Genomic DNA, 22,152 nt, shown 5'->3' with positions numbered 1-22,152 from the left:
GCCCCTAACCGCTTCTGCCTGCCAGCCTGATCACCCCCTAACCACTCCCCTGCCAGCCTGATCGACGCCTAACTGCTCCCCTGCTGGCCCGATTGCCCCCAACTGCCCTCCCCTGCAGGCCTGGTTGCCTCCAACTGCCCTCCCCTGCTGGCCCGGTCACCCCTAACTGCCCTCCCTGCAGGCCTGGTCCCCCACAACTGCCCTCCCCTGCAGGCCTTGTCCCTCCCAACTTCCCTCCCCTGCAGGCCTGGTTCCCCCAACTACCCTCCCCTGCAGGCCTTATTACCCACAATTGCCCTCCCCTGCTGGCCTGATCGCCCACAACTGCCCTCCCCTGCTGGCCATCTATGACAGCCATCTTGCGTCCACATGGGGGTGGCCATCTTATGTGTTGGAATGATGGTCAATTTGCATATCACCTCTTTATTATATAGGATACTTACCCTGCCCTGGCTGGTTTGGCTCAGTGGATAGAGCATCAACCTGGAGACTGAAGGGTCCCGGGTTGGATTCCAGTCAAGGGCACATGCCTGGGTTGTGGGCTCAGTCCCCAGTAGGGGCTGTGCAGGAGGCAGCCAATCAGTGATTCTCATCATTGATATTTCAATCTCTCTCTCCCTCTTCCTTCCTCTCTGAAATCAATAAAAATCCTATATAATAAAAGGCTAATATGCAAATTGTCCCCTTGACTGAGAGTTTGACCAGGGGGCAGGGCTGGCTGGCCAACCTCCCACACTCCCCTGCCCACCCGATCGGCCCTGATTGGGGCAGGCTGGCTGGCCCCCACCTGTGCACAAATTTGTGCACCAGGCCTCTAGTAAAAAATAAAAGAATGCTTATCCTAAGCAAAGATATAGTTCCTCGTTTTCTATTTATGTGAGTATAAATAGAACTTAATTTACAAAAAAAAAATATAACCGAACTCAACAGGTCTCAGTGACTACTTAGCAAATCCAGTGGCTTACCAACACGAGCTGAGGGTAGTCTCGACATATCTTGATGATGGAGGAACAAGCATGTCTTCTCACATTCCTCACTGCCCGGGTTCTTGGGGCCTGGGAAGAAATATTCAACAAACGTAGAGTCACTTTCAATATAATATAATTTACAGATGCTGCTTATTACCATGTAAATACCTCCCTTCAGCCGCAAATTCACAATCATTTTTTACAACTGTGAGAGTATAAGAGAGTCACATTTATAGTCACCATGAATACACATATCTACTGTTTGCCCTAAAGTATCTGTAGTACAAAAGACCTTATCATGACCATCTCCTGCCTGGACCTAACCCTTCTACTTATTAGACTAAATGTTAGGTATTCATACTTTTGCTCCCAAGAAGTTAGAATTTGTTGGTTGAATTAATGGTCTTACCTTACTTTCTTCAACAGTTTCAAAAGTGACAGACGAAAATAGCTAAGGGGAAGGGGAAAAAGGCCACTCATCAGTACCAACTGAGTAAAGTTGTTTTAAACAGTAGTTACAAAGTTTCCAACAAAATCCCAAAAGTGTTACAATATGGTAACAAAAGGGCTTTCAATTGCCATTACAAAGTTTCAGATGTTTGTTTTCTCAGATAAGTAGGAGAGGCTTGAGATTCACAATCTTACCAGCAAACATTTTACAAAGTTTCTCAAACAATCCATGCCATCACACACACACTCAGCTATAATGATGCATCTTCCTTCTCTACTTTAAACTTGAGTGATCAACCTTCCCTAACTCCACCTTAACTTCCTATTTACTTTTATATTTTTTAACCCTCACCTGAGGACATCTTTTGTTTTAAATTGATTTTTAGAGAGAAAGAAAGGGAGTAAGAGAAGACAGAGAAACATGGACCTGTTGCCTCCCATACACACCCCAACCAGGGATCGACCCTACAACCTTTTGGTGTACAGGACTCCAAGCAACTGAGCCACCAGGCCAAGGTTTCCCATTTACTTTTTCACCCTGCCCCCACCAAAGACTTTTTAACTGATTTTAAGAGAGAGAGAAAGGGGGAGGGAGAGAGAAACATTGATGTGAGAGCAAAACATTGATCGATTGCTTCTGCATGCCCCCCTACTAGGGCTTGAGCCACAACCCGGGCATGTGCCCTGAATGGGAATCAAACCGGCAACATTTTGGTGCATGGGATGATGTTCAACCAACTGAGGCACACTTGCCAGAATCCTGCTTATTCTTTAACCCAATGCAACGTGATTGCTGCCCTAGTCACTATGATGCAATAACACTCTAACAAAGGCCTAATTGGAAACTTAATGGACATTCTCCAGTTCTCCATTTCTGTTGCAACAAAGGAGTTCATCTTTTTAAAGTTCTACTGGCCTCTGTCACATAACATTTTCTCCACTTCTCTGGCTCGCTCTCCCCCCCCCCCCCCCCTTTGGGGCTTCTCATTCTTTGCCATTCTCCTCCAATGATGGTGATCTGCAGGGTTCCTTGCTTGAGCTACATGTCTAACTCTTCCTCTCCTCTTCCTAGGGCTTCACTTTTACTCTTGACACTTCTATAATGACGATGCCTTAATACTAGCTTGTAATTTTCTAGGAGGAGACCTTTAACCTCAAATAGCCCATTTATTGTGAGGTCTCTCCACCTAGCTATTGTACCTCAAACATAGTATTCCAAAACAGAATTCAATCCCTTTTCTTCCTAACTCCTACTCTCCCTCCTGATCCAGTATTCTCCCTCAGATGGCACTCCATTACTCACCTAGTCACCTAAACTGGAAACTCAAAAACTGTCCATATGGACCTCTCACAAATCCCTTCTCAATCTGAAAGCATGCTCTGAACCCTCCCTTTAGGTATTCTTTCCATTTCTCAGTGTACATGTCTATAATTGCAATGCGAAATAGGTACATCTGTTTATATGAGTTTCTTCCCAAAGAGAGCACTCTTAAAGGATAAGGCTTTTCTATGAGCATGGTGTCTGATCCACAATAAGTACTGAGTAAATATCTGATAAATGAATAAATGGCTGTCTATTTATTAACTTGTCTCACACACTTTCAAAAACAATTACATATATTAGCTTAGAAATGCCAAAATAAAGTTTACAAAGCAGATAGAGTTTACCTTAGAGAAGACCTGGGGCAGGAACTCTGGTCTGTAGGTGACAAATGGAAAGAGTGCTGAGACATCAGTGAGGACACAAGACAGAATGAGAGGGTCCTTAGTGTCAAAGTTCAGGACTATCTGCAATAGCTCTATTCCATCATGAACAGGGATTTCCTGTAATACAGACACGAAAAGCAGATTGACACAGCTGATAACCACCACTTTTCCTTTGGACTCTAGTTTATAAATACATAAGACAGGTGCCACATATGGTTTTGTATACTACTTTCTAATCCTTAAAATTCAAAGCATCACTCCATGTTATTAAAATTTTTCAGCCCTAGCCGGTTTGGCTCAGTAGATAGAGAGCGTCGGCCTGTAGACCAAAGGGTCCTGGCCGATTCCAGTCAAGGGCACGTACCTCGATTGCAGGCTCCTCCCTGGCCTGGGCCTTGGTCAGGGTGCATGCAGAAGGCAACCAATCGATGTGTTTCTCTCACATCAATGCTTCTGTCTTCCCTCTCTCTAAAAATCAGTGGAATAATATCCTCGGGTGAGGATTAAAAAAAAAAAAGAAAAGTTCATATATGCCACCATGTACTATCTTAAAGATAAAGCATCTCCTACTATTAGAAATTTAGAATATTTCTAGTTCTTCACCATTGTATATAATGCTAATATATATCTTTGCAAAAAAAATGTTGGCTACATTATCAATTATCCCTCTTGAATAAGAGACTTTTGGGGGTGGCTGGAATCATTGGGTCAAAAATTATGAATATATGTAAGTCAAACTGCTTTCCTTCTTTACAGGTTTTATCAATTGATTCTTGATCCATTAATGTGTCCTTCTTACCATGTTCTCAGCAGCAATGAATTTGTTCCCTAAAACTTTTATTTATTTAGGAAAAACAAAAGTTTACTTAATTTGCATTTTTTCAATTACTAATGAGGTTGATTTTTTCCATATTTATTAACTACTTTAGTTTCTCCTCTGTATATTATCTGATCATATCTTTTATCTATTTCTCCATTGGATTCTAGTGTTACCAACTTATACAAAAAGCTTATTGTTAAATATTCCAGACCTTTAAAACGGTATAACACTTTAATGACCCTCCATACAACTACTTAGAGAAGTAGATGCTACTGATACTGTGGTTGCTCTGTGCACATAACCTCCTTTCCAGTCATAGAGGTGGCCACCATCCTGAATTTGCTGTTCATAAATTTACAGATTCCTTCATTTTTGTATACTTTTACCTCAAATGTATTCACTTTTGTGGCTTGCTGTTTTGGGTCAACATTATGTTTATGAGAATCATCCTTATTCATCGTATAAGCCTAGTTCATTTTTACTGCTCTATTACAATCTATTCTATACAATATACTGCCAAATTATTCTCCAAAGTGATATCAGTTATAGTCTGTTAGTGATGTTTAAGAGAGATAAGCTTTTTAGAGTTAGGATATCAATCCCAGCCATATTTATTGCAGAAACGAATCCCAATTTACCTTTTAAAAGTTTATTTTGTAAATTAAAAAACATATGCAGTTAAAGCCATCAATTTTTTTTATTACTTTCATTGTTTTTCAACTTTTAGGGACCTTTCCCTAAACAGTTAATTTTCCCTAATGCTAATTACTATTTTTGTTGTTGTTGTTAATCCTCACCTGAGGATATCTTTTCCAATGATTTTTTAGAGAGAGTGGGGGGGGGGGGCAGGGGGAAGAAACGAAGAAACATCGACATGAGAGACACACACGCATGCCTGTGGCTGGAAATCGAATCCATGATTCTTCAATCGGTGGGCTCTAACCACTGAGGAAACCCACCAGGGCCTAATGCTAATTATTAAATGACCAATACCTCTCATTTCTTGTATATGCTTCAGGGTATTTCTGGGCTATTTTGTTCAAATGAGCTGTGTCTAATGCCGGTTCTACACTGCTTTAAAACACTGTAGCATTAAAAAATAAATAAAATACTGTAGCCCTGACCGGTTTGGCTCAGTGGATGGAGCGTCGGCCTGGGGACTCAAGGGTCCTGGGTTCGATTCCGGCCAAGGGCATGTGCCTTGGTTGCGGGCACATCCCCAGTAGGAGGTGTGCAGGAGGCAGCTGATTGATGTTTCTCTCTCATCGATGTTTCTAGCTCTCTATCCCTCTCCCTTCCTCTCTGTAAAATATCAATAAAATATATATTTAAAAAAAAATAAATAAATAAATAAAATACTGTAGCTTTATATTATCTGAGGCAAAACAATCCTCATCTTCCAAATGTGATTTCCCCCTCCCCCCCCCTCCAAAGCTCTTCCTTACATTAATTCACTGCTAAAGCTGCTAAAAGGCTCTACCCAATGTACTTGAATCTGTTGATCTGCTCTGAAGGACCCAGGGTGAGAGTGGGGATTGAGGGCAGAAACAGAGCAAAATCGATAGACTTAGATAATACTCTTTCAAGTCTGAAACTGATAGCAGTGAATGGGAATGTAACAAGCTGAGATCTGGGACTGGCACGCTCCTGGGACATACAATGTATTATAGCTTCATTAACAAGTAGGTGAATAATTTAATATTTTCAAGCACTCATCTCTCTTGATTAGGAATGCTTATTCTTACCCATTTGATTCTGGTCTTAGACTCAGGTTTACTTTATGTCATTAACAAACCTAAATACTACCATCTAGGATTATCCTGAGGATAAAAGAATTTAGTGCCATTTGTTTTTCTCCCCACCACTGGTATGAATCCTACCAAATTTCTAATTGTTACCTATGCTTTGTCCCTGGCCCTTATCTTTCTTGTATATACATTCCAAACCATTTTTGTATTTTTCAACCAACTAGTATTTGGTATTTTGACCAAATATCAGCCATATTCAAGAACTTACTGTAAAATCCAACATACAACCAACCAGGTACTCCTCTCTCCCCCAATACTGCCAGTCCCTTCATACACCTTAAAAACAACTACTTGCCCTAACCGGTTTGGCCCAGTGGATAGAGCGTCGTCGGCCTGCGGACTCAAGGGTCCCAGGCTCAATTCCGGTCAAGGGCATGTACCTTGGTTGCAGGCACATCCTCAGTAGGGGGTGCGCAGGAGGCAGCTGATCGATGTTTCTCTCTCATCGATGTTTCTAACTCTCTACCCCTCTCCCTTCCTCTCTGTAAAAAAATCAATAAAATATATATTTAAAAAATAAAAACATAAAAAAATAAAAACAAGTACCTGACAAACCCTAACCTTCAAGCAGGATCATACCCATACATCTGGATCCATTTCAAGGTATCTAACTTAAATGCTAGGAGCCCTAGCCAGCTTGGCTCAGTGGATAAAGTGTTGGCCTGTGGACTGAAGGGTCCCAGGTTCGATTCGTCAAGGGCACATGCGCGGGTTGCAGGCTTGATCCCCAGTAGGGGGCGTGCAGGAGGCAGCTGATCAATGATACTCCCTCATCACTGATGTTTCTATCTCTCGCTCCCTTTCCCTTCTTCTCTGAAATCAATAAAAATATATATATTTTTAAAATACCAGGAAAGAAAACAGCAGGGCCATTTCCCTTGATTTAATAAAGGGCTTTCTTGATTTGCCACACTTACTAATACATAGGTCCCATCTAAACTTGAAAAAGGACTAACACAGTGAAAAATACAGGATCCTAGTAGGGTTCCCATCTATATTTTAGAACAAACTCAGAATGCTATCATTTCAAACTGAAATGAATCAATATAAAAACCCTGCCCACCCGGTTTGGCTCAGTAGATAAGAGCGTTGGCTTGTGGACTCAGGGGTCCCGGGTTCAATTCCGGTCAAGGGCATGTGCCTCGGTTGTGGACACATCCCCAGTGGGGGGGGGGGGGGTGCAGGAGGCAGCTGATTGATGTTTCTCTCTCATCGATGTTTCTAACTTTCTATCCCTCTCCCTTCCTCTGTGTAAAAATCAATAGAATATATTAAAAAACAACAACAACAAAAAACAGATGACCCTAAGATCTAATTTGTTAATAAGCCACTTGTAAAAAAAACACACACACTAAAAAAACCACAAAAAGCACACACGCTATATCCCCCTTTCTTCAAGATTCTTTCTATAACTAACCTAGAATACACTAAAATATAATTACTGCCAAATGAGTGATCAAATCATTTTAATCTAATAAGGTAATGTTATAAGAGAAGAGTGATAGGTGATATGAAGTATAGTAAAACAAGATCTGGCCCTGGCCAGGTAGCTCAGTTGATTAGAGCATCGTCCCAATATGACAAGGTTTGGGTTCTATCCCCAAGCAGGGCACATACAAGAAGCAACCAACGAATGCACAAATAAGTGGAAAAACAAATTGATGCCTCTCTCTCTCTCTCTTTCAAATCAATAAATAAAAATTTTAAAAAAATATTCAGAGAAGAGAGACACTGACCCTCAAACTTGAATATTCTGGTCTACCTGCCATAAATTGAAAAAGATGCTTAATGGCAAATATCTCAAGATTTTCCAATTCACGTTTGGAATAGTTATCCTACCTGCGGTTCACTATAGTATCAGGCTCATATTATCTCCTTCAAATGAATACTAAACATTGTACAGCTTAGAGTCAGAGAGACCTGAGTCAGCTCTGCTATAATACTAGCCATTTGAATTTGAGTGTTATTTAACCTTCCTGAATCTGTTTCCTCTTCTGTGAGATACACATCCATAGATTTTCCTATCCCTCTGCCAGTTTTAAAAAGATCAAAATCATTACACAATCAGCATGGGAAAGAGTTACTTACGTCTTTATCTAGTGTTCGAAACATCTGGTTGATCACACTTTCCAAAAAAAAGGTCATGGCTTCCCAGTGCACAAATGAAGGTGAGAAGATGGAGCAGAGGCCGCCTTCCCCAATTCCAGCTATAGGAAAACAGGGTTTTAAAACACACACACACACCCCAACACTAGGTAGGATCACAGAAGACATAAAGGCAATGAGGCCTTAGAGACTACTTGGTAATTTCCCAGTTGAAGGAACAGAATAACCTAACCCCTCAGTCTAGAAAAAGAAAAGGAAAAAAAAAAAGAAAAGAAAAAGGAAAAGAAGTTACTATTCTGCTTACAATGAGCTGTCTGAATTGAGCTCTAGAAGCCTTATCTATAAAACCATTTTGAGTACTGAATAAGAAACTATATATATGAAAGGCTAAGCAACTGGCTGACTGGCCGACCAGCCGACAGGTATGACACACACTGACCACCAAGAGGCAGACGCTCAACACAGCAACTTTGCAGAGTGCCCTCTCGCACTCCAGGACCCCTCAGGGATGTCGGAGAGCTGGTTTCAGGCCAGGCTGAGGGACCCCACCTGCTGAAGGGACCCTGCTCACTCTGCAGATGCCCCAGGTGCAGGCGGCAGGGGAGGGACTGAGGGAGGTTGCCTCCAGGGTGTGCCTGGCCCGTCTCGCCCAGTCCTGCCCTGCAGGCCACCTTCTAATTAATTTTCTTTCAATGTACATGAATCTGTGCACCGGGTCAATAGTATAGATATAAGCATCAAGAACAGCCCTAGCTGGTTTGGCTCAGTGGATAGAGCTTCGGCCTGTAGACCAATGGGTTCCGGGTTCAATACCAGTCAAGGGCATGTAACTCAGCTGCAGGCTCCTCTCTGGCCCAGGCCTTGGTCAGGGAAAGTGCAGGAGGCAACCAATTGATGTTTCCCTCATATCAATATTTCTCTGTCTTTCTCTCTCTCTAAAAATCAGTGGAATAATATCCTTGGGTGAGGATTAAAAAAACACACACAACAAACATACAAAAAAACAGTGCTTGACCAATTAGAGGCAATTGATAAATATTAAGTTCTCTCTTCTTCCCTCTTTATAATCTGTCCATGGGAATCTAAATAATTAAGATATTTAAGACCATAAATAATTCTTCCAACAAAGAACTGACATAAGATAAAAAAAAATACTGCTTCACATGCAGTAGCCTCAGAACAATTGCAAGGGCTATGGCTAGAGAACTGTGCCACCCTCCAAGTTCACAAGTATCATCAAGCCACATCACTCAAAACAGTAAGGCACAGGCACAAAAAGATTTATAAACTTTTCTTGCTTCCATTAGTACTTCATTTATTATCTTCATCTTGATGCAACATATTGAGCCTCTGCAAACAACTGAGTTACCTGATACCAAGGACCTTCAGAGTCAATTGTGAATATGCAAAACTGAAAGCTAAATCCCATGATTATCAAGTAACTAATGTATATGGTAATTGATGATTACCATGGACCTTTCAAAAACAGTTATTTATGACCTCTTTCCTGCTTTATTAACCCTGTCCAGGGGTCCTCAAACTTTTTAAACAGGGGGCCAGTTCACTGTCCCTCAGACTGTTGGAGGGACGGACTATAGTTTAAAAAAAAAACTATGAACAAATTCCTATGCGTACTGCGGGCCCAGGACGAGTCGGCTGCTAAGCAGGACAGGCAGCGGCACCGGGCAGGCCAGATAAATGTCCTCGGCGGGCCGCATGTGGCCCGCGGGCCGTAGTTTGAGGACCCCTGCCTATGCATTAATAACAAGACAGAAGATATAGAGAACAAAGAAATTACCTTGCTTATGCATTCGGGTAGAGGGGGGTGATTTTGATTTTATTTAAAAGTTGTATTTCCCAGAGGTTTTGAGGTGGCTGAGTGGGAAGTCCCTGTACTGCTCCTGTTATGTCTGAATAACAGCACATTCTTTCTGAGTTTAGGAGTGGTGCTATGCAAAGCTTGGTTGAAAAGTTTTAAAAAATTAGGTGTAGACATGCAATTTAAGATAGTACCTGAAGTGAAGTAAAAAAATCAACAATAGCCCTAATCGGTTTGGCTCAGTGGATAGAGCGTCAGCCTGCAGACTCAAGGGTCCCAGGTTCGATTCTGGTCGAGGGCGTGTACCTTGGTTGCAGGCACATATCCAGTGGGGAGTGTACAAGAGGCAGCTGATCGATGTTTCTAAATCTCTATCCCTCTCCCTTCCTCTCTGTAAAAAATCAATAAAATATATTTAAAAAAAATCAACAACAAACCATTAGTTGAATCTGTGAAAAAGGAAAAACAAAGGCAAAACTGGACATGGTTTTATCTAATTTAAACAGATTAAAAATGTAGTGTTACCTGCTTTCTCAGTGTGTAAATGGAGTCTCACTCCCTAGAATGGAACTGGGCAGTGAGCAAAGCTATTTTTGAATATTATTAGCATATTGTTCTGAAGTGTGACTCAGGTTTATTTCCTATGTATAACTTTGATACAATATTTCACTAATGTTCAGATGTTAAAAAAATTACAGTTCAGCTAGACCCTATGGCTCAGTTGGTTGGAGCGTTGTCCCATACACCGAAAGGTTGAGGGTTTGATTCCCATCAGGGCAAATACCTACATTGTGGGTTCGATCCCTGATCCGGGCACCTACAGGAAGGCAACTGATGGATGTTTCTCTCTCATATCAATGTTTCTCTCTCTAAAATCAATAAGCATGTCCTCAAGTGAGGATTAGAAAAAAACAACTTACAGTTTATGGATGCAGTATCAACAGAAGTTGACAGCTGATACTTTAGCCATTCCCCAGCCATCTGGAAGCTAGTCTTAGGATCCAAACGACATGCTAACCTCATTACCTCTCCTTGTTGGGCCCGGGAGGCTGCCAAGAGAAAGACATGAGTCGATAACTGGTATATAATAGGTACTTATTTAATGTTCATTCATTTATCCATTCCAGGGGGAAAATGTTCAAAAAAGCTTTGTTAACAAATCCAGACATTTAAAAAAAAACATTTTAAAATTATCTTTGGAAGGTGCCCTATCAGTTAGATCCTGTAAATGGCAAACAAAAAATGGTCTCCCATTTCTGTTGGAATGAAAAGATCAGGTTGGTACAGATATAAAATGGAGACCGCTGTGAAAAACAGCCTGGCAGTTCCTCAAAACGTTAAACATGAAATTACCACATGATCCAGTAATTCCCTTCCTAGGCATATACCCAAGAGAAATAAAAACATATGTACACTAAGAAACTTGTACACCAATGTTATAGCAGACTAGGGGCTTGGCCCTCGCAGCCCTGACTTCATCCGAAAGGTTGTCTGAAAGGATGTCTGGAAGGTTGTTCGGCTGTCTGGTCTAATTAGCATATTACACTTTTATTATTATAGATTATTCTAAATAGCCAAAAGGTGGGAACAGCTCAAATTTCCATCAATTTATGAATGGATGAGTAAAAGTATTATATTCATAAAATAAAATATTGACAATACAAAGTAATGAAGTACCGATACATGCTATACCATAAATGAATATTAAAAACATTATGCTAAGTGAAAGAAATCAGTTTCAAAAGATCACATATATAATAATAAAAGCGTGCATCGGGCCTCTAGTATTGTATAATTCCATTTACATGAAACTAGAGGCCTGGTGCAAGAAATTCGTGCACGGGGGCGTGTGTGTGTGTGTGTGTGTGTGGGGGGGGGGGGGGGGGGGGGGGGTCCCCTTAGCCCAGCCTGCATCCTCTCCAATCCGGGACCCCTTGGGGGATGTCCAACTGCCGGTTTAGGCCTGAATCCTGGGATCAGGCCTAAACTGGCAGTCGGACATCCCTCTCACAATCCTGGACCGCTGGCTCCTAATCGCTCCTTGCCTGCCTCCCTGGTCGACCCTAACTGCCCCCCTCCGGTGGCCTGAAACCCCTCACTGCCTCTGCGTGCCAGCCTGATCGCCCCTAACTGCCCCCGCTCCGCTGGTCTGGTCGCCCCTCACAGCACCCCCGCCAGCCTGGTCACCCCACACAGCCTGCTGTTCAGTTGTCTGGTTGTCCCTCACTAACACCCCTGCTGGCCAGGTCGCCCCCAACTGCCCCCTCCCTCCCGGCCTGGTCGCTCCTAACTGCCCCCCCGCCAGCCCGGTCACACCTCATTGCCCCCCCCATGACGGCCTAATCGCCAACTGCTCCCCCTGTCGGCCTGATTGTCCCTAACTGCGCCCCCTGCCAGCGTGGTCGCCCCTCATGGACCCCCCACCAGCCTGGTCACCCCACGCAGCCTGCTTGTTTAGTCGTTTGGTCGTCCCTCACTAACCACCCCCCCCGCCCCCCGCCAGCCTGGTCATAGGCAGCCATCTTGTGAGGGTCAATTTGCATATTACCTCTTTATTATATAGAAGGATGTTCAGAATATAGAAATAGAAAGTGAATTAGTGGTTTCCCAAGGCTGGGAAAAAAGAGGGGATTGGGAGCTGACTGCTAATGGGTACAGAGTTTCTTGGGGTCATGAAAATGTCCTAAAATTGATTGTGGTGATGGGTGCACAACTCTGAAAATACTAAAAACCATTAAATTGTATATTACAAGTGGGTGAATTGTACGGTAAATTAGATCTCAATAAAGCCAGCTTGGCCCAGTAGATAGAGCGTAGGCCTGCAGACCGAAGGGTCCCAGGTTCAATTCCAGTCAAGGACATATGCCTGGGTTGCAGGCTCAATTGCCAGTAGGGGGTGTGCAGGAGGTAGCCGACTAATGATTCTCTATTATTGATGTTTCTATCTCTCTCTCCCTCTCCCTTCCTTTCTAAAATCAATAAAAATATATTAAAAAAATAAAAATCAATCTCCAAAGGTAGTGTGTGTGTGTGCGCGCGCGCGCGCGTGCGCGCGCACCAGTGAAAGAATACTAGGCTTGAAATAAGTACAATCCCAGCGCCATCAGAAATGTGAGACTAAAGATTAAACAGGCAGCTGTTCAAATTTAGGGCTCTTTAATATAGAATCCCACGGGTCATGCACCATGATTCACAACAATATATGCCATTCTGAGACTGTTGGGAGTAATCCCAGGTCACTTACAGTTGAAGAAAGCATTGAAGTCCTCATCGCTATCAAAATCAAATCGAGAGTATTCACAGCTAGGGCTATCTGTTTTAGAAGGAAAGCCCATCTGGAAAGAGAAAGATAGTCAGTATAAGGGATGAAAATAGACTTACCAAGAGTCTTGAACTCCAGGAATTCAAGCACTAAGAAGAGTTAGGGTTTACATGAGATATTTTATAATAAATAACTGGGTCTGGCCCTTCCACCATGTGAGGACACCGTGAGAAGATGGCCACTATGAACCAGGAAGTGGGTTTTCATCAGACCTGAGTCTGTCGGCCCCTTGATCATGGACTTGCAGCCTCTAGGACTGTGAGAAATAAATGCCTGTTATTCATGAAAAAATAACTGCTTCTGGTCTATCCCACGTCAACAATTTGGTCCCAGTTCCAATAATCCTAAGAGTGGCAGAAAAGAGAACTTTTACTTGATACTTTGTTCCAGATTCCTCAAAGAGAATTAAATTATGGAATTTATTAAGGGTCTGAGTATAAAAATGACTCATGATAGAGTACTAACACAGCATGAAATAAGTAAAAAAGAACTGAAAACTATCTGCCTACTTAAATGCTGGACCCTGGGAATAAGCATGGAACTTTTTATGTTTCATTCAAAAAGGAATAAAGACTATGGCAGACAATAAGGACACATGTGGTACGTGCTATGTGCATTCCTTGAAGAAATAAAGGGACTCTTGAATGGATCCCATTCTCTAATTTTACAAACCAAGATTAAGCATCTGTCAGATGTACTAGTAAGAGTCCTCAGCAGATCTCAGGGAATTCATAAGCAACTCTCTACTGAGATAGTGTGCAATCTGCTTTCACTCTCCCTCTCTTTTTATTCATCTTCTTCTCATTGACCTTCATATCAGATATTACTTCCTCTTGGAGTCTTCTTCACTCTACCCTCCTTCGTGCTTTTAACCTCTGAAAAGCAATTATCTCATTGTATGGTCATGGCCACTGCTCTTGCCCTATCACTTCTTTTATTTTATTTTTTATTTTTTTATTTATTTATTTTTTTTATATTTTATTGATTTTTTTACAGAGAGGAAGGGAGAGGGATAGAGAGTTAGAAACATCGATGAGAGAGAAACATCGATCAGCTGCTTCCTGCACACCCCCTACTGGGGATGTGCCCGCAACCAAGGTACATGCCCTTGACCGGAATCGAACCTGGGACCTTTCAGTCCGCAGGCCGACGCTCTATCCACTGAGCCAAACCGGTCAGGGCCCTATCACTTCTTTTATCTAGCATCTAGCCCAATATTGGTGCTAGTATATAAGTGCTCCAAGATAGAAACAGTAGATATTATAACCACCATGGAGTGCTTTTTTCTTCAGGAATAAGAGAATACGCCCAAGGAAGGGATCACAGTAACCAAGACAGCTTTGTCAATGATGCCAATCAAAGTCACATTATGTGTACTCATCTATATGCCACCTGTTTAGATCACCACTGCATACCTTGACCACGTTTGTCATAGAAGCACGAAGATATTTTGGTATCATTGCTAATAGCAAAGGGTCACGGGATAGGATCTCATGCCGGAAGAGGGCTCCCCAAGTCATTTGAGTTGAAGAGCGTAGAAACTAAAGGGGGGAGAAAAAAGTAAACCTGTTTAAGGATTTGGATTTTATATAACCAATATTATTACTTAGCGCAGTACTTATCAACTATATTTTCTCATGAAAATAAACCTCTATAAAAACTTTGAACTGCCCATACTGTAGTACATCAGTAATGACCACTCATTATGAACCACACGTTAATAGGACAGACTGTGAGTTAGGTGGAATTCCTGGAGTGTGAACTGAAATCTACCCCTTTCTCATTTATGCAAGAAAGGTTATAGGAATGCCAGGGTAGTATTATAAGAAAAATCTTGAGTTGGATGAAATTAATTTGTATTAAAATATCTTTAGTAGTAAATTGCCTGGGATATACCTTACATCTGATTGAGCATTATCAAAATAATGTTAGCTGGGGGGAAAAGCTGCTGACCTTGATGGTTTAATGCTGGTTCAGGAAGAAGATTCAGCAAGTCTCTTAATGATACTGTAGTTATTTTCTAGGGCCTTATGAGTCATGTTTTATATATAAGCTGCTAATTACTTTAGGCCATAGTGTTTTAGATTTCGAAAAGTTACCTGCATAATGTTTACCTGACTTGGATGCGTTGTGAAAGCAAGAAAAGATTCCAGGTATTTTCCAAAGTTTGCTGGTGTTTCTACATTAGAATCCACACCCTGCAAGACAAAAAGTCCATTACATTAATGATGTTGATTAGGGGAGGGGAGTGGGAAGAGTGGGATAACAAATACAGGTAAGTTAAATCCTCCAAAATTTCAGTTTTGAAACAATTGTATACTTCCTTGTAGTCTAAGAAAGACCTCATTTCAAGGGCTAAAAAACAGGAAAGCCACTTTACCTCCTTAAGCATAATCATTAAAACTCATCTGGCCGAAACCGGTTTGGCTCAGTGGAAAGAGCGTCGGCCTGCGGACTGAAGGGTCCCGGGTTCGATTCCGGTCAAGGGCATGTACCTTGGTTGCGGGCACATCTCCAGTGGGAGGTGTGCAGGAGGCAGCTGATCGATGTTTCTCTCTCATCGATGTTTCTAGCTCTCTATCCCTCTCCCTTCCTCTCTGTAAAATATCAATAAAATATATTAAAAAACAAAACAAACAAACAAAAAACTCATCTGGCCCTGACAGGTGTGGCTCAATTGCTTGGAGTATCATCCCATACACTGAAAGATGGCAGGTTTGATTCCTGGTCAGGGCACATACCCAGATTGTGGGTTTGATTTCTGGTCAGGGAGCATACGGGAGGCAACCAATTGATGTCACATTGATCTCTCTCTCTCTCTCTCACTCTCTCTAAAATAAATAAATAAATAAATAAAAACATTCTGTAGTCAAATAGTAAAACAAGAGAGTATTCATTTCAGAAATCACAGAAAAAAAGATATCCATATTATTTCTTTATTTCTGAACTATTCACATCTCTGTGACCCATTAAATAATCACTCAATGGTACATGTCTTACGTCTGAAGCTCTATCCTCTAACTATTCAAGCTACCAGGAAAAGGTATAACATAAAAGATAAATGTCTGTCCCAGTATCCTATCTTTCAAGTTATAAGACTGAGTATTAAATATTTCCCTAAAGACAGGTATTTCTAGGTAAATCAGACTTAAGTTATCTTTTATGATCCAACAAGATCCTTTAAATTTGGGAAAAGGATTATTTATTCAAACGCATGTTTCATAATCTAATGGGACTTTAAGGGTTAATGCACTCAGCAGACTGATGTTTTGTAAGTACCAAAATTCACAACAGCACTGTTGACTTTATGGAATAACGTATGTGAATATTTGCTGTTGATATTAATAATAATTGATTTGTTAAAAGAAATTTACATCACTTAAACTATTAAAAGAATTTAATCTATAGAACCAAATGAAATAATCTACACGCAATGCTCCATATGAGGCTAAAATCAATGCCATGTGTCAGCCCTAACACATATATACTTTTCTAAAAGCTCTCCTCACCTGGCCGGCATGGCTCAGTGGTTGAGCGTCGACCTATGAACCAGGAGGTCACAGTTTGATTCCCGGTCAGGGCACATGCCCGCGTTGCGGGCTCAACCCCCAGTGTGGGGCATGCAGGAGGCAGCTGATCAATGATTCTCTCTCATCATTGATGTTTCTATCTCTCTCTCCTTCTCCCTTCCTCTCTCTGAAATAAATTAAAACATATTTTAAAAAATTAAATTAAATTAGAAAAAATAAAAGCTCTCCTCAACTGGCCCTGAAACGCTCCAGAAAGTAAGTGCTCACCAGCAACGCACAAAGCTGATTGCCCAGAGCACACAACACCTGACAAAGTCTTTTCAGGAAGACATAGTGTTTTTCTACCAAGCCTCCTCCGTCAGCAGTCCTGTAAGATGAGAAAACAGTGTGATTAGTTGCACATCAAGAGAACCAAAGGGATTCCCATCAAATAGAATTGTACGTGGTCTGTGCTGCAACCTTTAAATTTGTTATTTAAAAACAAAACAACCAAAAAACCCCTCCAAACACTGAAAGATGGATGGGAAAAAAAATAGCGTTCAATGCAATTTCATCCAAGAGACACTCTAATTTGGGTAATTTATATGGTCCTTGAGTATTCTGGAATAGTGACATAAACCCTGAGCATGACTCCACAGAACAATGTATATACTTCTATACATAAAAAGCTGCACAAAGCCCTAGCTGATTTGATTCAGTGGATAGAGCATTGGCCTGTGGACTGACGGGGCCCAGGTTTGATTCCAGTCCAGGGCACATTCCCAGGTTGGGGGCTCGATCCCTAGTAGGGGTCATGCAGGAGGCAATCGATCAATGATTCTCTCTCATTGATGTTTCAATCTCTCTCCCTCTCCCTTCCTCACTAAAATCAATAAAAATATATTAAGAAAAAAAGAAGAAAAAGAAAAGATGCTCTACATATCATCAGAGAAATACAAATTAAAGCAAGATACCACTGCACACCTATTAGAATAGCCAATTATCTAACAATAAAAATAGCAAATGCTACCAAAGATATGGAGCAACAGAAACTCTCATTAACTGCTGGTAGGAATGGTACACCCACTTTGGAAGACAGTTTGATAGTTTCTTACAAAACTAAGGATACTCTTACCATATAATCCAGCAATTGATATAAATTCCTTGGTATTTACCCAAAGGAGTTGAAAACTTGTGTTCACACAAAAGCCTGAATTATTTATAGTATGTTAACATTGGATGTTTATAACAGTTTTATTCATAATTCCTCAAACTTGAAAGCAACCAAGGTGTCCTTTGATAGGTGAATAAATAAACCCTGATACATCTGACACTGGGATATTATTCAGTGCTTATAATCCATAGAATGTACAACACCAAGAGTAAACCCTAAGGTAAACTAGGGAGTTTGGATGATTTGATGTGTCAATGTAGGTTCATCAATTGTAACAAATATACCACTCTGGATAGTGATGTTGCTAATGGGGGAGGTTACTCATGTGTTGGGATGGGGGGTATATGGGAAATCTATGTACTTTCCCCTGAATTTTGCTGTCAGCTCAGTGGTTTTGAGTGTCTACCTATGAACCAGGAGGTCACTGTTCGATTCCCAGTCAGAGCACATGCCCGGGTTGCAGGCTCGATCCCCAGTGGGGGGCAAGCAGGAGGGAGCAAATCAATGATTCTCTCTCATCATTGATGTTTCTACCTCCCACTCCCTCTCCCTTCCTCTCTGAAATCAATAAAAATAAAAATATATTAAAAAAATAGTCTTTAAAAAACTATAATAAAAGCATAACTTTATGTCTCATTTTTTAGTTCAAATCTATAATCCCTTATCTGCTCTTTTAAAACTGACCTGTTATGCATATAAGCATAACCCATGGACACAGACAGTAGGGGGGTGAGGGCATGTGCTGGGGGGTAGGAATGGCCAGGGAGAGGTCAATGGGGAGAAAAGGAGATATATATAATACTTTAAACAAAAAAAATTAAAAAACAACAACAACTGACCTGTTATGATGTACAGCTATTTACAGCAATAAGAATTAATAATGAACAGTGGGGACAACAGCCATATCAGCTGTGTTCTGGAGGCAGTAGAGTATAATGTAAAAAGCGTAGGCCTTGAGGTAAGCGTAGGCCTTGAGGTAACCTCTAGTGATATTGAAGGGCAGTATGGCATTATGGTTTCCAGTGCAGGCTTTGGAGTCTGCTTGCTTGGGTTAGAATCATAGCTTTGCTAACCAGTATTAGTAGCACAAACAGAGACAAGACACCTTAGGGTGAATGTCATGGTCTCTACAGAACTAATGGGTCTTGGAGACAGAAACTACAGTGGCTACTCAAAAGAAATGTCACTCATTTAATTAACAGGTCCCCTTAAAAACAGAGCTGTAGTCTCCGTAAGAAAGAAAGTCATCATAACTGTATTAGAATAGGATGTAAGAGATTTTAAGTAACACATATGTGTCACACATCTTTTCACTTATCCTTGGGACCAAAAATTAGTGAATAGTATTGAAAAGAGGGTGTTGCAACAGCTTCAACTATTTGTAAAACACAGTTCTATGTGACTCCCTGGTAAGAAACACATTATCAGGAAATACTTTAATATTTTCCAGAGCAGCCCTGGCTGGTTTGGCTCAGTGGATAGAAAGGTCCCAAGTTCCATTCCAGTAGGGGGCACATGCCCGGGTTGTGGGCTCAATCCCCAGTGCGGTGCATGAGGCAGTCAATCAATGATTCTCTCTCATCACTGATGTTTCCATCTCTCTCTCTCTCTTCCTCTTTGAAATCAATAAAGATATTTAAAAAAAAAAATTTCCAGAGCAATTAGAAGAAAACAAGCAGAGTTATTGTTTTAGGACATTGACTATGTTTATAGGTTTTATGCACACATTTCTCATTGAACACATTGTTTCTGCTGTTTCCAAGAGCCTCAACACTTCAGGTATTAATTACTCTAATGAGAAGATCAGGGAGGAGTGTCTGAAGTTCTACAATCAGGCAGGCCCTGGGACAGACTCGGGTCCATATCTAAGAACTCTCAGGCCTAGTCACCAAGGAGGCTAGGAGGCTTAGGAATCATCAGAACCAGACAAAGAGAATCATGGAGATAAGTTGTCTGGGGGTAATGGGGAAAACTGTGAAAGTGAGTGGGTGCTGAGTCAGTGGCCACAACTTATTTCCAGTATAAGGTCTTCAAAAAGATTCAATAGTCCCTTGAAGGTTGCCTGATTTTTTTTTATTGTCTAAAGTTTTACATATGTCTCCTTTTCCCCTGATTGAGCCATTCCCACTCTCGAGGGCAAGCCCCCACTTCCCCAGTGTCTGTGTCCATTGGTTATGCTAATATGCATGCATACAAGTCCTTTGGTTGATCTCTAACCCCAAGGTTGCTTGATTTTTTAATTAGAAACACTGTCAATTGACTGCTAGTATTTAGATAGGAACTTCAGATATATCCAAGTATGATACAGAATAACAAAGGAATCAGGAAAAAACATAGAAAAGTAGCCACTCACTGTGCAGCAGAGAGTATATAATGCATAGCAACATCTCCAAATAAGACCATTAAGGGCTTCCGGTCTTCCAACTTGCCCTAGACCAAATTTTAGGGAAACAAAGGTAATAGAAAAACTATATTATTAAAAGCCTCCAAGTATTAACATCTTCTTACCTATCTAATCAAATATACTGACTTCATAATTTCTCTTACAGCCCCCAGATTGACTGAACACTAGAGCAAAGCCAGCTTTTTAAAAACTAATCTGGATAAAACTTTTATTTTTAAATGTGTTGGTCAACAGTGCTGAAATGAAAGATAAATAAGTTATAGCTGATGATAGCATTCCTATGGAGAAAAGAATCATGGTCCCTATTGTTAGTCAAGACAGATAAAAAGCCAGTGTAGCCATCATCTAAGATTCTTTGACATAAACACTGAGTTTTAAACTTTATTTCTTAAGTGTGAAGAGGTAAGATTCACAGATGTATCAAGAACCAAGTAGCCTGACAGACCTCTGTATATTCTGCCAATAAATCCCTAGAATATTGGCAAACTGTTGTCCAAAGGGGTTGAAGGGCCCTAGCTGTTTTGGCTGAGTAGGTAGAGTATCAGCCTGCAGACTGAAGGGTCCCGGGTTCAATTCCAGTCAAGGGCACATGCCCAGGTTGTGGGTTTGATCCCCAGTAGGGGGGCATGCAGGAGGCAGCCGGATCAATGATTCTCTGTCATCATTGATGTTTCAATCTCTCTCCCCCCTCTCCTTTCCTCTCTGAAATCAATAAAAATATACTTAAAAACAAAACAACAACAAAGGGGTTGAAGACAGGTAGTTAGTTGGTGTCAAGGAAAAAACATCACCACCCAAACCTTTAAATGTCTTTCTGCCACAACAATTAAACAGCCCCCTCAGAGACTTCACGGATAAAAGTCAGTTTGAAGGGGTAACTTACTTTTCTGCTCACTGCAATGAGAAGACACTCAGCTGCTCCCAGCTGAAGCTCCTGCTCGTTGAGCAGCAGGCACAGTACCTCCAGGAGCTTGCAGTTCTCCGCAGTGATATGACTCATGGACACCCAGTCAATGTAGCCTGCCAGAGTGTTTAAGGCTGCAACTCCTACTCGACAGTTTGCTTGAGCCTGAATGAAAAGAAATAACTTTTGACCATTAAGTCCTCACTCACAGACAAGAAAGCAGTGGTTATACACCTGAGCTCCTTCTATTTTCTAATTCCAAAAAGAAAATGACTTAAAAAAAATGTACTCATGTAACAGTCAAATGTTTTTTTCCTGATGAACACATTCATTTCTCAAATACCGGCAGTCTCAATATATCAATAAGACCATATTGATATGTGAGTCCATTATATTTCCTACAAGAAATCTCAAATACTGTAATTTTAACTTCCTTCCACCTTAGCTCAATGATCAAATAAACCAAGGCTGAGGTCACCCTCCACTAGGTGGATACATCCTGTACCTGAAAGCCTCAAAGAAGTCTCCTTCCAAAGCCACAAAGAGCTCTTACCTTTGGCTCCTGAGAATTATCTGTCTTCTGAAAGAAAAGAAGTATAAGGATCCAATGTTTTTAATGAGCAAAAGGCTATGTAATAACTTTCCATCCCCATAATCAAGGTCCTCAAATAGATTCTCAAATATAGACTCAACTTTCAATCTTGGAAAGAATACAACTTTACTAAGAACACATAACTGATATTCCTCCTAAGAAGAACGGGTTACTTTAATTTTAGCAATATGACAAAAAGTTAATATTTAAAGAGCTTACACAAATTTGTTAGAACATTCAGTGCCACAAAGACAGTTTCAAAGCACATGATTTACAAAGAAATACAACCAAAAGTTGAACAACAAATAAGGCTCAATATTGCTAGATGAAAGAAATACAGTTTAAAACAAAGTATTAGCATGTTTTTTAAATTAAAAAAATAAAAAGACAAATAATAATTGGCAAAGGTATACTGAAATGATGTAATGCTAATGGAAAAAAGCAAGAAACAAAATTAAATCAATATAGCCTGGGGAGGGGGCAGGAGTGGGAAAGAGGGGATCAATGGGGGGGGGGGGACATGTATAATACTTTCAACAATAAATTTTAAAAAATTAAATCAATACAAT

At 40.9% G+C, this 22,152-nt stretch overlaps 1 protein-coding gene across 2 annotated transcripts in view; it reads right to left on the bottom strand.

Annotated features, from left to right (window-relative positions):
* The window catches only part of XPO5 (exportin 5), a 60,273-nt gene that overhangs the window by 31,115 nt on the left and 7,006 nt on the right, over positions 1 to 22,152 (bottom strand). Inside the window, exons 6-17 of one of the 2 annotated variants that reach the window (XM_080664803.1) lie at positions 21,545 to 21,571; positions 20,971 to 21,156; positions 20,037 to 20,113; positions 16,798 to 16,897; positions 15,115 to 15,198; positions 14,416 to 14,541; positions 12,923 to 13,013; positions 10,599 to 10,727; positions 7,842 to 7,960; positions 3,087 to 3,242; positions 1,378 to 1,419; positions 966 to 1,055 (exon numbers count right to left, since the gene is read on the bottom strand). In XM_080664803.1, the coding sequence (XP_080520929.1) occupies positions 966 to 1,055; positions 1,378 to 1,419; positions 3,087 to 3,242; positions 7,842 to 7,960; positions 10,599 to 10,727; positions 12,923 to 13,013; positions 14,416 to 14,541; positions 15,115 to 15,198; positions 16,798 to 16,897; positions 20,037 to 20,113; positions 20,971 to 21,156; positions 21,545 to 21,571 (1,227 nt within the window). The remainder of the gene's footprint in view (positions 1 to 965; positions 1,056 to 1,377; positions 1,420 to 3,086; positions 3,243 to 7,841; positions 7,961 to 10,598; positions 10,728 to 12,922; positions 13,014 to 14,415; positions 14,542 to 15,114; positions 15,199 to 16,797; positions 16,898 to 20,036; positions 20,114 to 20,970; positions 21,157 to 21,544; positions 21,572 to 22,152) is intronic. The other variant, XM_080664804.1, reaches the window with a different exon arrangement.

The sequence above is a fragment of the Plecotus auritus genome (assembly GCF_963455305.1).
Source record: "Plecotus auritus genome assembly, chromosome: 4".
In the NCBI taxonomy this organism is placed as follows: domain Eukaryota; kingdom Metazoa; phylum Chordata; class Mammalia; order Chiroptera; family Vespertilionidae; genus Plecotus; species Plecotus auritus.
The sequence above is the reverse complement of the archived record's forward strand: the minus strand, read 5'-3'. Positions and strand labels throughout refer to the sequence as shown.